This window comes from Corvus cornix, chromosome 5, assembly GCF_000738735.6.
Source record: "Corvus cornix cornix isolate S_Up_H32 chromosome 5, ASM73873v5, whole genome shotgun sequence".
NCBI lineage: Eukaryota > Metazoa > Chordata > Aves > Passeriformes > Corvidae > Corvus > Corvus cornix.
The window spans coordinates 47,301,954-47,316,815 of NC_046335.1; the positions used below are offsets into that span (position 1 = coordinate 47,301,954).

At 43.2% G+C, this 14,862-nt stretch overlaps 1 protein-coding gene across 1 annotated transcript in view; it reads right to left on the reverse strand.

Moving 5' to 3' along the window:
- The window catches only part of MOB2 (MOB kinase activator 2), a 110,031-nt gene extending 98,518 nt beyond the window's left edge, over window positions 1–11,513 (reverse strand). The window contains exon 1 of the mRNA XM_039552505.1: window positions 11,396–11,513. Coding sequence (XP_039408439.1) covers window positions 11,396–11,412 — 17 coding nt within the window. The 5' untranslated portion in view covers window positions 11,413–11,513. The remainder of the gene's footprint in view (window positions 1–11,395) is intronic.
- Between the last annotated feature and the right edge of the window lie 3,349 nt (window positions 11,514–14,862).

The window sequence follows — 14,862 nt, forward strand, 5'->3', positions numbered from 1 at the left end:
TGATGGACACAGTACAAGCAAAAAACATGGAACAATTACTAAACTCTAGCTTCAGAGGTAACAGCAGAGGACAAAATTTTACACAAAGCTGCACATTTCAGCCTAATCACGTTTCAATTTCCATCACACCAGCAAATCAAGCCCTCCAGAAAGCAGAGAGGTTCTTTCCCACTCGGGTTCTGTGTAGTCCACAAAGGGTGCACTGACCTGGTAGTTGGTGCCCTCGAGTTCACACCTCACATCATCACCACTGTTTCTCTGCCTTAGTCCTTGAGACTGGTCAGCACTACCTTCTGGCCTAACTTGTGCTACCATCGAAGTGCATACACTGATTTTTGGTGTATCTGGGACTAGATCTTTTGCCTGTAAAGTCACAGATCCAAATAAACCTCATACGCACCTTCTTATAAAACTGTGCTAGGTCCACAAGCAGAAGAAAGTATTACATACAAGCCACGAGACAAGAACTATCGGCCAGGGATTGAAGGGCAGGCAATAATTTTCGCAGCCACAGGCAAGTGAGAAGTCCCCACAGACAGAAACACAATGTCCTGTAATACCTGATAGCCTGCTGCAGGCCTCTGCTTGCTAAATAGAAACACGTGACAAACCAGGCCACAGACATTTATCTGGATGAACAATAAATTACTCTTTTACGTCAGGCACGTACTGGAATTCCCCAGATCCAAGCTCTTTGGGCATTTGTTTTGACAGCTATAGTTCAATTACCAACAGTGATTGTACGTAAGATACTATTATATGCAGTATTTTATAAAAATATCAAGGCCTTAGTAATAATGGAAAATAATTATCATTCCTTTATTAAACCCAGACAGGAAATGATGATGTCTGTGCTAGTAAAGTTTTATTACATGTATAAACACCATACTTATTCCTATATTTGCTTCCTCTTTGCTCAACACCTATCTGCTTACTCAGACACCAAGGCTGTTTTTAGCATGGGGGACTATCAGCCTGATGACATCTCTCATGAACTCTCAGGTTTGTTTTCCAAATTATTAAATTTTTTTTTCTACTTTTTGTCATTGGAAGAGTGCTTTTACACTCAAGAAATCAAAGGAGTGAATTTGAATTGCATCTTTTAAAACACGTCAAGACCTTCATGGAAGGTGTCCTTCAGAAGTTAAGCAACTTCCACGTTAGCTTAAATCGTGATGCCCACCGAAATATTTAACACCTTTTTATTTTACATTTTTGGCTTGGCTCAGAAATACTGTGGGTGGATGACACATCTAAACAAGTACAACCAATGTGTTTAAATTTGTCTGTCTTTATAATAAAGTTACTTCCTTCTCAAGAAATTCTTGCCAACTTTTTTATTTTATAATAACATCCCCCATGTTTCAGAATAAAATGTTTAAACATGGGAATTCAATAGATCTACTAGGTAAGAATATTTCTTGTTTAATTACAGAATGGATTATGACTAGAAAAAGCAAACAAATAAACCAAACAAAAAAACCCAGCAAGTGATTTTCTCCTGCAATATAGTGGATTATACTGCATGTGCTTAATGAACTGCAGAAAATACTTCTTCAATTAACAAGCTGCCTCCTTGTCAGTACTCCCAAGGAGTCCAACAGTGAGAGTAAGTTTTCACTCTACCTAAAACCAGGAAGAACTTGATTTAAACAGAAACATTGATTCTGTTAACAATAATAAGAGAATACAAGCCTGTGAACATGTAAATAATACCTTGCCCACTTAAAAAGTTGTACCACATATAGTAACAACTGCCTACATTTTAGTGGATGACTGTGCACATCCTGTCTGAAACAAGTCTGGAAAAATTCTTATAAACACACAAAAAAAAAAAGAACCACCAAAACAAAAACCACCAGCTTACTACAGTACTGTGTGAAAACAGAAAGGCCCCCCCTTAAAAGGCAAACCAACCACATTACCTACAAACTTGCAATTAAATACCGAAATGCTTGTGCATTACAAGCACGAACCCACAATCTCCCCTTTCTTAGATGAGTTTTCATAGCACTTTACTCCACTTGCTCAAGCCTCAACAAGCTCAAGTGACTCAGGCCAGTACCTTCATATTCATCAGGGTGGGGCAAGGGAGACAACCTCAGTACAGACACTCTGCGGTTATAAGAATGCAAATTACCCAATTCAGCATTTTGAATAGCACCCATAACTCAAAGCTAAAACCTATGCTACACCAGACCACATGCTAAAAGCCTATCATATGCCTAACAAGAAACATTCATAAATACATCAAAAAAAACCCCTGAGATTTCATTTTAGTCTTCAAAAATTGCTCATCACCAATGGCACCACAACAATCAAGTGAAGAAGGGACACAGTAGGAACAACTGCTGTTACTTGCCCATCCAGGAATATGGTGCAAAAGAAACATTACTCCTTAATGCCCAACAAGTCAAGCAGCAGAGGGGTGGCCAACAGACCCTCTGCCTTGCAAGATTAAGGCTAGAATTGAACGAAAAAAAAGCTACAGTCATTAAGATGAAGTACCCTTTCACTGTTTTTGTTCGCCTCTTAGCAGTCATATTTCTCCCAAACCTCAAAACTCAGCTAATTAAAAAAAAAAAAAAAAAAAGGCACTATCTGGCTACAACAAAAAGGAGGCACAGACAAGACCATAAGAACATCAGAACTGCAGGTTAGCACAGGCACCCCAATCGGAAATTACAAGGAAACCAAGAAAGGTTGGCTCACAGAACAAAGTAAGACAACATTGGAAAAAAATTAGAGCCATCAGAGGATTTGAATACCCTAGAACAGAATCTGCAAGTACTTCCATTTCTAACCTCTTTCTCTTGCTAGAAGATATTCAGATAACCTTAAATAGCAAGACCAGTGCCCAAATATGGCTTTTTGAATGTAGGCTGGTCAGCTCCTTAAAAAGGTACCAGTCCCCTGCTAAACCAGCAGGTGAGATTCTCCAGCTGGCCTGGAACTGTACTATTAGCATGCTTTTGTTCAAGACAGGTTATTAACATAAACTAGAGATACAAGCATGCCCAGAAGCTTTTTCTTTCTTTCCCAAGTACTTTTGTTAATAACTAATAAAAGTTAGTAGCCCTCACTACAAACTTGGTTCCCTTTGTATCTGATGGAAAACAGCCACACACTAACACTCTTGTAGACATGACAATCAGGAAGGTTGTACAGATTGGAGTTCCAGCAACACCTGGATATCATCAGAGAGAAGACTGACTGAAGGAAAAAAGCTATTTATCATTTACCTGACAAACCTGAAACCACTGAGTTCATCCTGTAACCTGAGCCTATTCGCAGAGCAGACACCTCCTCTTAAAAAACATCTCCATCCAGTTTTGCATAACTTGTAAAGAAGGAACAAAGCCTCTCCCGAGCAACTCCATGCTGGTTTATGAAGCACCATGTAAAAGAAACATGTTCTCCAAATTAGGAAATTCTAGACTGAAGTTTATGAACTGAAGCAGTCAGGAAAAAAAAATAAGGCTCAAGATCACCTCTATGCAACCTGTTTCACACAGCTTCTGTTCATTATGTATAAATACTAGGAGAGTTCTCAGATAAAAGTCCCAAGTATTTAGACATTTCAGAGTAGAAAAGGGACAACAGTGATCCAGTCACTGAACACTGATGATAAAAATATTCAGGGACCACCTTTATCACCTAAGCAGTGAAAAAGAAGGGGAAAAGAAATTAAAAAGCATGCAGATCTATTCTGATGAGCTTGAGTTACCAGACCTGGATCATTTAGAGATACAGTTTTCTGCATGCTTACATTCTAGCTTAATGGCTTTACTTTCAGTGCTCAGAGGAAGAAGGAATTTGATCTGTGACAGTCATTCCTGTCTTGATTCCAGTTTAATCTGTGACATTCTTCAGAAAATTGCACCTAAATTCTGGTTTGGGGGTTATTTTTGTGTGCGTGTATATGTGTGTTCGATGCTCTTTTTCCACAGTCAGGAACAGAGGTTTGCAGGTTGTGTGAAAAACTTGCACCTTGACCAGTTTCTCTTGGCTGGCAGGATAAAAGGAAACTAACTTTTGAGAAAACTGCCATTTTTTCCCTTCCAAATGCTAAAATTATCACACTGCTCTTCAGGTATTTAGTTATATTCATCATTCTAGCTGCAAAATTAAATTATTTAGAACTACTGCACACTGTCTCAGGAACAGGGAAGCTCCTAGACTGCAACTGTTTGAAGCGCCAGAACAAGGCCATGAAGCAACAGTTCTTCCTCAAGTCATCCCACTTGATGTAACGCTTTCCAGTACTACTCTAAACAACACGACTGCAAAAATAAATTTAAATAATAAGATTTATTCATTTTATGTACAGTTAAGGACAGCTTAATTTTTTTTTTTTTTTTTTTTGTAACTGCAGAGTAAGATGAGTGGAAAAATTGCTAAGAAGGATTTTGAAAAACAGAACCTAGCAAGCAAGCTTCACAACCTTATCACCAATTGTAAAAGGCTAAACATGGGTAGAATACAATGGACAAGATCACTTCAGTAGTATTCCACTAGCAGAAACACACATTAAAGCTGCTTGCTAGGTCATCAGTGATGGCAGAATACGCAGATCTGACAACACCGAGTTCAAACTTGTATGCAGAGCTATCTAAAAATTGCAGTCTCTTATTAATTTTACTCTTTCAAGTATGCTTTCTCTGGGCCCACATCCAGCAGATGTAACAGATGGAAACTGCCAGTGAAATATGGCAAAGTTATGTAGGCCATCATGCATGAACCAAGCTTCCTGAACGCTCTCTTGAATCAGACTGCTGGATTCAGCCAGGCACCCAAAATACCACCTACCTTCACATTCACACCATGACACAGCCAGCACTTCTCTCAGGTAGATGAAACATGATTTACAGACAATTGTAAAGTCTGTAAACATATAAATATATAAATATGCAGTTCACGATGAGTATTTTTACAGTTTAGCCATAAAGTGAATGTAACACTGTGGGACAGCAACTGTGACAGTGCTCTGATGCCACTGCCTGCTCCAGGATACCAGCCTAGTCATGGCATCCCCTATTTTCAGACATTCTGCAGTTCTTCTCAACATTCAAGCAGGATACATCACCAGAAGATAGATCACTAATTATTTTCAGAGTAATTACCACTAATAATCACATTACTACATGATTACATTCAGTTAAGTCCTTGCTGCCACCAAAGTAAGTGTTCTCTAAGCTTTGTGTTCTCACAAACACCAATAGTGCTAACAACATTATTCATGTAGCTACACAAACAGGCTGCAGGAACTCATTTAGCTGAAAACTAACCTGAGCAGAGGAAACAAGGCAGAATAATAAATTTAAAAAAAAAATATTTGTTTTCCTTCAGATGAGTGTCTTAACCTACCAGCCTTCCTGAATCCTGATGCTACTGCAAAGGAGGAGAGAGTAACATGCAGAGACATGCAAGGAAGGAGTATTGCTACACTTAAAGAATACTCAACTCCTTTTCTAGGCAAAGTAATAGCTCATTTTATTTTAGGGACCTGGAAAATTACCTACTCTTCTTATCCCTCAACATGTTGGAAAAAGAGCACTCTAATAAGATAAAACCAGTATTAACCCATGCACCATACTCAGCAAAGTAACTGATAAATTCTGTGGTTTGCTGAAGTAACAAAGGTTTTAAAATGCAGGATTTCTTTGGCATTTTCTCCAAGAAATCAATAATTAACTATACCAGGACACTTCAGGGAGCAAGGCTCTGCAGTTATTTGCTATCTGTTTTGCACTACAAAAGAAGAACCTTAGCAGTGACCATCTCAGTAATATAACTGAGCACTTTCAGAAGCAGGGAGATGTAAGGCAACAACACACCTGAAAAATTTAAATTGCTCTCTTACAGTCATGACTCCTTTTCTACAACTCTAATAGCCCTTGAAACTCACATTTCAAAGCAACAGCACATTTCCACTACTATACTAATGAATATTACAAGTTAATATTTAATGAAGATCTAATTTTACCTGCAGACAGTGTTACGTAGTTGTTTCACAGTTAAGCTCTGCTTTAGCAGAGGTACTGCTCATGTCTGCTAAGGTTTTGAAGTAGTATTGAAGTCTCATCTGTAAGCAGTGAATGGAGTGCCAGTGGTTCACAGACAGACCTAGATTTATCTGGGGACAGCAACCTGGGACCCCATAGGTAATGTTACACCTATAAATAGAAGCAAATAAGGAACATGTGAATTTTTTCTGCCCAATGAGACCATACATGTCTGGTTTACTGGTTCTGAGTTATTTTCTTCCTCCTCAAAGTAGGGAAAATGGCATGTGAGGCCAAGAATCTGCAGGGAAGGGAATGCAAGGGAAACACCTGTTGTGAGGTCAGTTCAAAAACAGAACAAAGATACACGCCATGTGAGCTGTGAAAGGTGAGAGGTTGCAGCAGTTTGTAGAGGGAAGACTGCCTTATAAAGGCAAGAGAATTTCTTCACAGGAGATGACTAAAGGGAAGAAAGGGGAAAGCATTCCCTACAGCTACAGCAGCTGAAGAACTTGCAGTGTTATTCCCTTCTTCCTTTTAATAGAAATATTTGCTATAATTAGGAAGTTTTGAATGGTACCCAGAATGAAAATCATTACCTACTTTTTGTATGAAAGGTCTGCTAGGTAAAAGCAGGTTCAGCTGTATTATGCACCAGCCAAACTGACAGCTAAGCTTGCTGCATGATTTCTCATTGCTCCCACTACAAGATGCACTCCTTACAGTTAATGGACTTGATGATCCTCATGGCTCCCTTCCAATCCGAGATATCCTATGATAGTGCACCTATTCAAAAACAACAAAGGTTTAGTCTAACAGGTGACAAACAGCATATTGGATCTGTACTGACTCAGAACTCGAACACTGGTGTGCTTTTTTCACATCTAGTCCTCAGCTGTTCTGGCTCAAGGTTAGGACTTTTCTGCATGACAATGCTATTCCTATTTCACCATAGCCTGTCTTGAACTGGACAGTGTCTTAAGGCCTTATGAGGACATTTCTTAAAGATCCTTCCACAAATGTGCAATGGAAGACAATGAAACAGCAGTATGTGTTACTTTCCTTCTAGCCTTCAGAATTACTGCAGGGATAGCATGGCAAAATCCTATATCCAAAACAAATGAAACAACTGCCAGCTTAAATTTAAGTCCCTGACAGTTATAGCTGAATAAAATAAATGCATGACATACAAGTCTCCTCTACCAAACAAATCTAGCAGTGTGCTGACCTTGAGAAGTTCTTTTGCACTGTTTTTTAAAAAACACCACTATAGCATATACTCAAAAAGACTGAATTTGCATAATTACTGTGTTATCTCACTACAACATACTTTCCAACTACCTATCTTGATGAGATGAAGACTATGCAATGCAGCACATATATGTGGTGTTTACAATGGATTAACCAACATTACAAAGTAAAATCTGCAAGTGTGAGGGCTATTAGTTTCAATTAGGCATTATTCAGTTTACAGCTGTAGCCACTTGCTATGTCTTGCAGACCACAGACCACCTGAGGAGACAGAAATAATCTGTGCTGTCTTTGGGCACAAATGTCCTGACCAGAAGTTTACTTCTTCTGCCATTTGTATTTTCCTTATCTTTCTAGGCCATTGCTTTTTCTCTAACCGTCCTCAAAGCAGAAAATGTGGAATATGAGAAAAGCATAGCCTTCAATCATTTTTAGGCCCTTCTTTTCAAGTCACTAAGGCAACATATGGAAGAACAAATAACTGAGCAGGGGATGGTATGACTGTATGGACAACAAGATCTAAAAGGGATGGTATGACTGCATGGATAACAAGATCTAAAACTTAAATGGAGAAGAAATCTCTCTTGCAGACAGCCTCTCTCTCTTTATTACACTTTATACTCTAATAAAGCCTGAGAGAAGGAGCTGTGAATCTTTGTCAAATCGATGTAAGCAGCTGTCTCAGCTTCAATCAGTATAGTCTATTAACCTACTAAACTACAAAGTTTATAGTACAGATGAAGATCAAATTATGATTGTGTTTAACAGGTAATAATTTGTAAAATACTTTGTTTCTCTCTTTCCTTATTACATAAGGGTTTACCAAAACCACTACAGTACACAACCCTCCTCTCTTATGAAAAAACGCATTACAGCATCAGACAGCACTGCTGAAGATGAAAAATAATTGACACCATGTCAGATTTATTAGCACCATTAATACGTTTTACTCCCATCCAATTATGAAATTTTAAAACAAGCTTAAAAACCACGTTTCGTAAGTGAAGGCACAATGCCTGCCTTTGTTGCTACTTTGAACTTCAAGAGCAGATCAATGCTATTTGCAACACAAAAGTTTGGAATCTCTTCCAAATCGGGTAATATGGATCTCTGGCAAACGTTGTTGAGCAAAGCAATTAAGCAACACTGATCTCTAGTCAAAATTGCACTTAGAATGCATGCTATGTAAAACAAATAAGATCAAAATGGTCTTTTTTTTTTTTTTTTTTTTTTTTTTTTTGAGAGAAGGCCCAGAAGAAACCATAGTGTTTCACCAGCATCAGTATTAATGCTGAATTCAGTGGAAGGGCAAAATACACTAATCAATCACAGAAAATACTCTGGCTTTACTTTGGTGCTAAACTAAGCACCGTACCATGCCAGCAGCTCATTCTTTTCAGCTTTCTTCCTTAGGACTTGACTGGATTTTGAAGCACTTGACTGAACAGCAGGCAGCACCCAGAGAAGTTTTGCTGTGTGACCACATAAGCCTGTAGCTGTTTGTTAATCTGTAATAAATTCACTATTGTTTGTAAGCTTCAGCTTCCGTTTTCTTGTATATTGAGTACTCTGAGGCAATCAGAGACACTTGGGCTGCCGCTCTCAGTGGTACGATTAGGGACCACAAGAGAAGGGGAGGACCAGGAAGGAATAACGCAGATCTCGCTCTATACTATGTCTATCAGATAAATGCGACACCAGCTTGAAGGGTCGAGATCTAGAACAGGAGCAACTGTTACTGCTGCCTAATTTAACTCACTTGCACTTGAAGGATCATTTCTCAGTAACACGAAGTTAAAACACAGAGGTGTTTTTCACACCAAAAGGTTAAGAAAGCACAACAGATGAGGAGACATACAAGACCCTCTGCAAGGGTTAGGGAAAGTGCATGGAAAGCTGAAATTGCAAACCACCACCTTACCAAAGCAGTCAGGAACAAGAATGATCACAGTGGTTTTATTAGTGACAACACTGACTCGGGAAAGAGAAACACCACCAAGAAGCAGACCAATATATTTTGCTTGCCAGAGGCATCGACGCCAACTAATGTGTTACTGGGAGAGACCTGTTTTCCTACTATTCTGCAGGCTTTTCTTCAGCCCTGCCCTCCTCACACCAGAGACCCAAACATCTGAAGTTCCCACCGAAAGAAAGGTTGAGCGAGTGGCATTACCCAAACTTCTGCCTGGGCAGACAAACGTCCTCAACTTCTTTGTCAAGCAGCAGGACGGATGTTTCCATTTACAAAGACAGTTGCTAACAGCAGGCATAACTTGGCCAGAAATAAGAAAGGGTCCCTCAGGATTCTTAGCCTTTCCCACTTCAAAATATCAATGCTTCCCCCTCCCTGCCATAATCACATACAACCATCCTCCCCAAAATGTGCACAAATAGAACTAACAACGTTTTAAAGGAGAAAACACTAAGAGCATCAGTGGGACAATACTGGGTTTGGTCAGGAGAGAAACGTATCAGGAAATAGCTGAGAACAAGCAAGTAATGCACAAATGACTCAGGATCCATTCCCATTACAATGGGGAAAACAGGCAAGTCTTTTCCACACATGTACGGATCCACCCACCCTGGGTAAAAAAGTACAGAACAAATGCCAATTTTTTTGCGGCAACTTCAAGAAGCCCAAAATATTTTTCACAAGAAAACCATCATTCTAATATACTGAGAGTTTGGCTAAAACAAACCTTGATTCCTTTCTGGTTTACAATATAATTTGCACAGAGTAAGTACAGCTGTTGTAGTGGGGCATTTTGAGTCATACTAGTATCCTGCATAAGTCCTGGATCTGACCTTTTTTTGTAATTACAGTAACACTCTTTGACACTCGGGCATTTACTTTTACAAAGTCAGTGTAACAGACCACCTGTGCTTTGTGGGTGTTACAAAACACATCAAAACAAGCTCGTCATTTCTATTTTCATTGACACCATGTAACAACAGAGTGCCGCCCTCAGACTTACAAGACACAAGGTCTGCAGTACATGGCACCCAGACCCCTTCACATGCCACAAATACTGCACTTCTGCTGCTCAGCCTGCTGGAGGAATAGCCAGCCATCGGTGTCCACCCCACAGATATTCAGCATTCCCTCCATCAGAGTGAGTGAGGAGTCAGACTCACAGTAAAACTTTGTATTGACAGCTGGTTCCAGAGTCGGACACGACCCGTGTGAAGGCAAGTAACAAGTGCACTCCCACCACCAAAGAGATCAGCTGCAGACAAAAGGCAACACGCACGCGAATGACCTTTCTAAATACACTACATCCAGCAACAGCGACAAAATAGTTTACCTTGTGTTCTAGGGACATTAGTGTTAGAAAAGGAGGCAACCCAGATGGCAAAGACCATGTTCAGGAACTGGACCAAACTGCTGTGAAGAACAAACTAAGGGTAGCAAGTTATCACAGCAGCGCTAGTTTTGCTGGAGCATAAACCAAGTGCTCATGCGATTTAGAAGCATAATTATTCACAGTTCACCTGAGTGTAGGTCGCCCGCACAATTCATGCAAGAAGTAACCGAGAAAATCTTGCTTGGGATACTGGTAGCGTATCAGGTCGCTCCCATCAACTGCATCTCCTTCTCCTGCACTGAGGCTTCCAGACCTAAAACCTGCAGCAAACAGCTCTCTACCTTCTGTCTCTGTGTAATTAGCACTATTAATCCCAGGCTATCCAAGCCCCCTGGCGTGGCTCCGATTTGGCGTTAATCTCTGCCGAGGTCTCTTCTTCCTCCCCCCAGAGAGCCGTTTAAACCTTGGCACGCCTTTCGGTTTACATGCTCTGTCGCAGGGGGATTAGCCCCACACTGCATGGGTGGGAAGCACAGAGAGTTGCCACACCTAGCCTGCCTATACCCCAAAAGGGAAGGAAAAGTTACTTTTCAGAGAGCCACCGCTCGGGACCAGACAAGGGCTCCTGTGCGCCCCGTCGTCGCCGCGGGCGCAGGCGGCTGCACCCAGGGACGCCCGGGGCTGAGCTGCAGCCGCGTTCCCGCTCCCGTTCCCGCCGGCAGGAACTGATTAGTCATTTGCGCCGCACGCGGGGCTCGGGCTGCCGGCAGCGGGGCCGCCATGGCCGGGCCGGGAGAGCTCCGGAGGGAGGGACAGAGAGGGGGCCCCACTCACCCCATGAGCCAGTCCATGGCTGGGTCCCGCCGCGCCGGGAAGCTCCCGCGGCCGCCGACTCGCCGCTCACCGCCCGCTCATGGGGGCCGGGGCCGGTGCGCGCTCGGGGCTCCTCCCTCGGCCGCTGTGTCCGTCGGTCCGTGCCCCGGTCGCTCCGTCGGTCGGTCGGTCCCTCCCCGGCCGCGGGCGGGGCGGCCGCCGGGTGCCCCCCCCCGGGCTGACACTCGCGCACTGGCGCGGCCGGAAGTAAACACACCGCGCTGGCCAACCCGGAAGCGGCCCCGCACCGTCCCGCCGCGCGGGGCACGCTGGGAGGTGTAGTCCGGGCGCGGCCGGCGGCCCTCGCACCCCCGGGGGATCCCCGGGCCAGGGACCCCCAGCATCACTCGACCCCCTCTGCGGGGGCTTCACTGTCCGGACCCCAGTGCTTTAGTTCTCGCTAAGGCACGCCGTGTCGGGACGTCTGAGGCAGCGCTGGGAGGTCCCATCCCAAGGCAAAGTGTGTTAATTAGAGACGGTGATGAGAGCCTGGCACTGACTTAAGACCCTCCTGCATGGCGACCGCTGTTCCTATCACCCCTTGGCACCCTGAGATTGTCCCGGAGCCTCGCAAGTGGGATGGATGCGGGCTGGCTGCCCCCACTCCTGCCTTGTCCTTTCCGCTACAGAGTCACAGAAGTACGGAGTCAGCTGGGTTGGAAAAGAGCTCTGAGATGATCAAGTCCAACCTTTGACTGGACACTACCCTGTCAGCTAGACCATGGCACTGAGTGCCACATCCAGTCTTTACTTAAACACCTCTGGACATGATGGGTCCATCACCTCCCTGGGCAGCCCATTCCAATATCTAATCACCCTTTCTCTGGAGAAGTTCCTCCTAATGTACAACCTGCACTGTCCTGGCACAGTTTAAGACCATGTCCTCTGGTCTTCTTGCTGGTTGCCTGTTGCAGTTTGCACTATGTGCTACAGAATCTCCTTTTTTATTCAAAATTCTGTCATTCTTTGTTCCTCTAATTTCAAAAATGACCAACCAGCTGCCAGAGGGATGATACCTATCCCCAGACAGCCCAACACTGCACTCCTTGAGATTTAAGCAACCCTGGCTTTTAAATGTAAATCCCTTCCATGCAGATCACTGATGCACAGCACTTCCAGAGGCTCTGTGAAAAGAATGTCCTCTTGACCCACTTCCCCGATGAGCACCTGCTCAGGTGGGGATATTTACAGAGGCAGAGCTGCTGGAGGTGGTCCCATGCTTTGAACATGTGTGTTAATTAAAACGTGTTATGGGAGAGTGGTGGTTATGTCATTGGACTCCCTGCACTTGCCAGCTTTCCAAGGGAAGGACCTTCTTTCAGAGGCTGTTTGAGCCATCACCCTCCTTCCCTACCCTGCTTCCTCCACGCTGCTGTGCCAGGGACTCCAAGGGCCCTCCCAGCCCTGTGGTGCTCTGAGAGTGAAGGTCCCCAGGGCCCCTCATCGCACAGGCCCACCTGTGGCCCCACTTGTTCAGGGTGGGTGAGTCAGTCCCTGACACCACACTGACTGAGAAGATAGTTCCGGCAAAGCAGCGTTATCCTGGGGCTCATGCTGCTTTGCAACGGGATGTCAGGGGGTGATTTAATAAGAATGTTTCTTGGCCATGGTTGTTTTGTATCTCTCTGTCTTAAGGAAAGATGGTGGAATTATTTTGTATTAAAAGCATATTGTGCTGTAGTTGTGGAATGGACCTTCCCTTTGAAATCTGCTCAGGATCCCTTTGCACAACACATAACTGCTTTATTTTGCCATTCTCCTATAACAAAACTTCAGCCTGAGAATTATCTGGGTCTATGGCAGTGTAACATAAGAAATTGAAGGCCAGAACTTGAAAATGTGTGTTGTCTGTGTTCCAATGAAGCATTTCTCTTTAATACATTTTATCTTTTAATTGCTTTTAGTTTTACTTATCAGTGCATTTAGAAAATGTAGCAGAGGATAGGAGAAAGGTCGTGCAGCAAAACCCCCCATACTTCACTGAGTGGTTGGGGCAAGGATTTTTTACAGTGTTTAAAATACCAGATCAAACCATCTGCAGTAAATAATTATCCTTTATGCAGACACTCGATCCAGTCATTATCTGCAAACATTTGAGAACAGATGTCCCTCATTTGAATTATGTTTTCTTGTTGCCCTTTGTTACGGGTATTTTTAGCAGGGCATTTGAGGATGAGCTCCATCCAAATTTACTATGGGATGCATTGTACCAGGAGTAGGGTGTTTAGTCATATGACACATGTTTTAAAGCAGAGATGACTTCTGATACAATGAGTTTGTCATGTCAGATTAGCTGTTTTCCTCCTGATTGTATCAAGGAAAATATACAGCAACTGGCACAAGGAGAATTACTGGTGCAAAAAAAAAATTCAGACAAGGAATATGTATTTCATTAATCTTTTGTATCATACCTTCCAAGGGCACAAGGCCTCTGTATCTATATCTCATTTAAGGTGATTTTTTTCTTTTTTTTTTTTCCATTGATATTACATCTGCTGTTTTGTTTCGTGTTTTTTCTTCTTCCCTCAGCCACTGGAAACTGCAGAAGTCCCTCTGGCAGACTGAGCATTACACATTCATCCCTGTTCAGTAAGGCCCCTCCGTGAGCAGCTCTGAAGAGCAAAGGATGTGCCAATCCCAGAGCAGTGTCCAGTGGTTGTCCTGCAACTCCCCTTCCAAACCCTCTATAAAATGCATTGCAGAGATTATTTCTTTGACAATAGCAAGCTTGGAAGGCTGTGGGGCTCCTTTGTGCTGAGCCCTATGCACATGGACAAAGGAAGGGCTCTCAACATTCAGGGCTTGCAGGCCCTGTAGGACATGAATATAAGGTGCTTAGCAAGCACTGGTCCCTGGCATACAGATGTGGTAGGAAGCGCAGAGGATCCAGGAGGTTTACAATGCTTGACATTGCAGGGTTTTGCATCGACTCTTCCCTGGATTACTGTCCCACAGTTTACTTGTGTCTAACAGGATTTTAAATGTGAGATTATTGACAGGCAGTCTGGGCAGAACAAGCGCCCTGTGGGCTTATGGGATCTGGACTGTAGGGCTTTTGGCCCGTGGCACATAGCAAGAAATACTGCATTCACTTGCTCCTCTCCTCCTTGTTCTGCCACCCATATCCCATGGCCTGGCTTGCGTAACAGGAATCCAAGCAAGTGCATGCCCTGCTCCTCCTGGCCTCCAGGTATAGCGTGGCTTTGTTCCCAGGTGTTCCTCCGCGGCACCAGAGCTTTTCGGAAACTGATGGGAGGCTGGAGGGGATCTCATGCAGACCAGACCACAGGAGCTGGGGCAGACAAACATCTCACATGAGGATTTGGCAGTCATGTAAAGCTCTGCAAGGCTCGGTATAAAAGCCTAGGTACAAGATAGTGTGGATCTAAGGGCTGTCCCTGTCTGTGAGAAGGCTTTATCACGTCCCA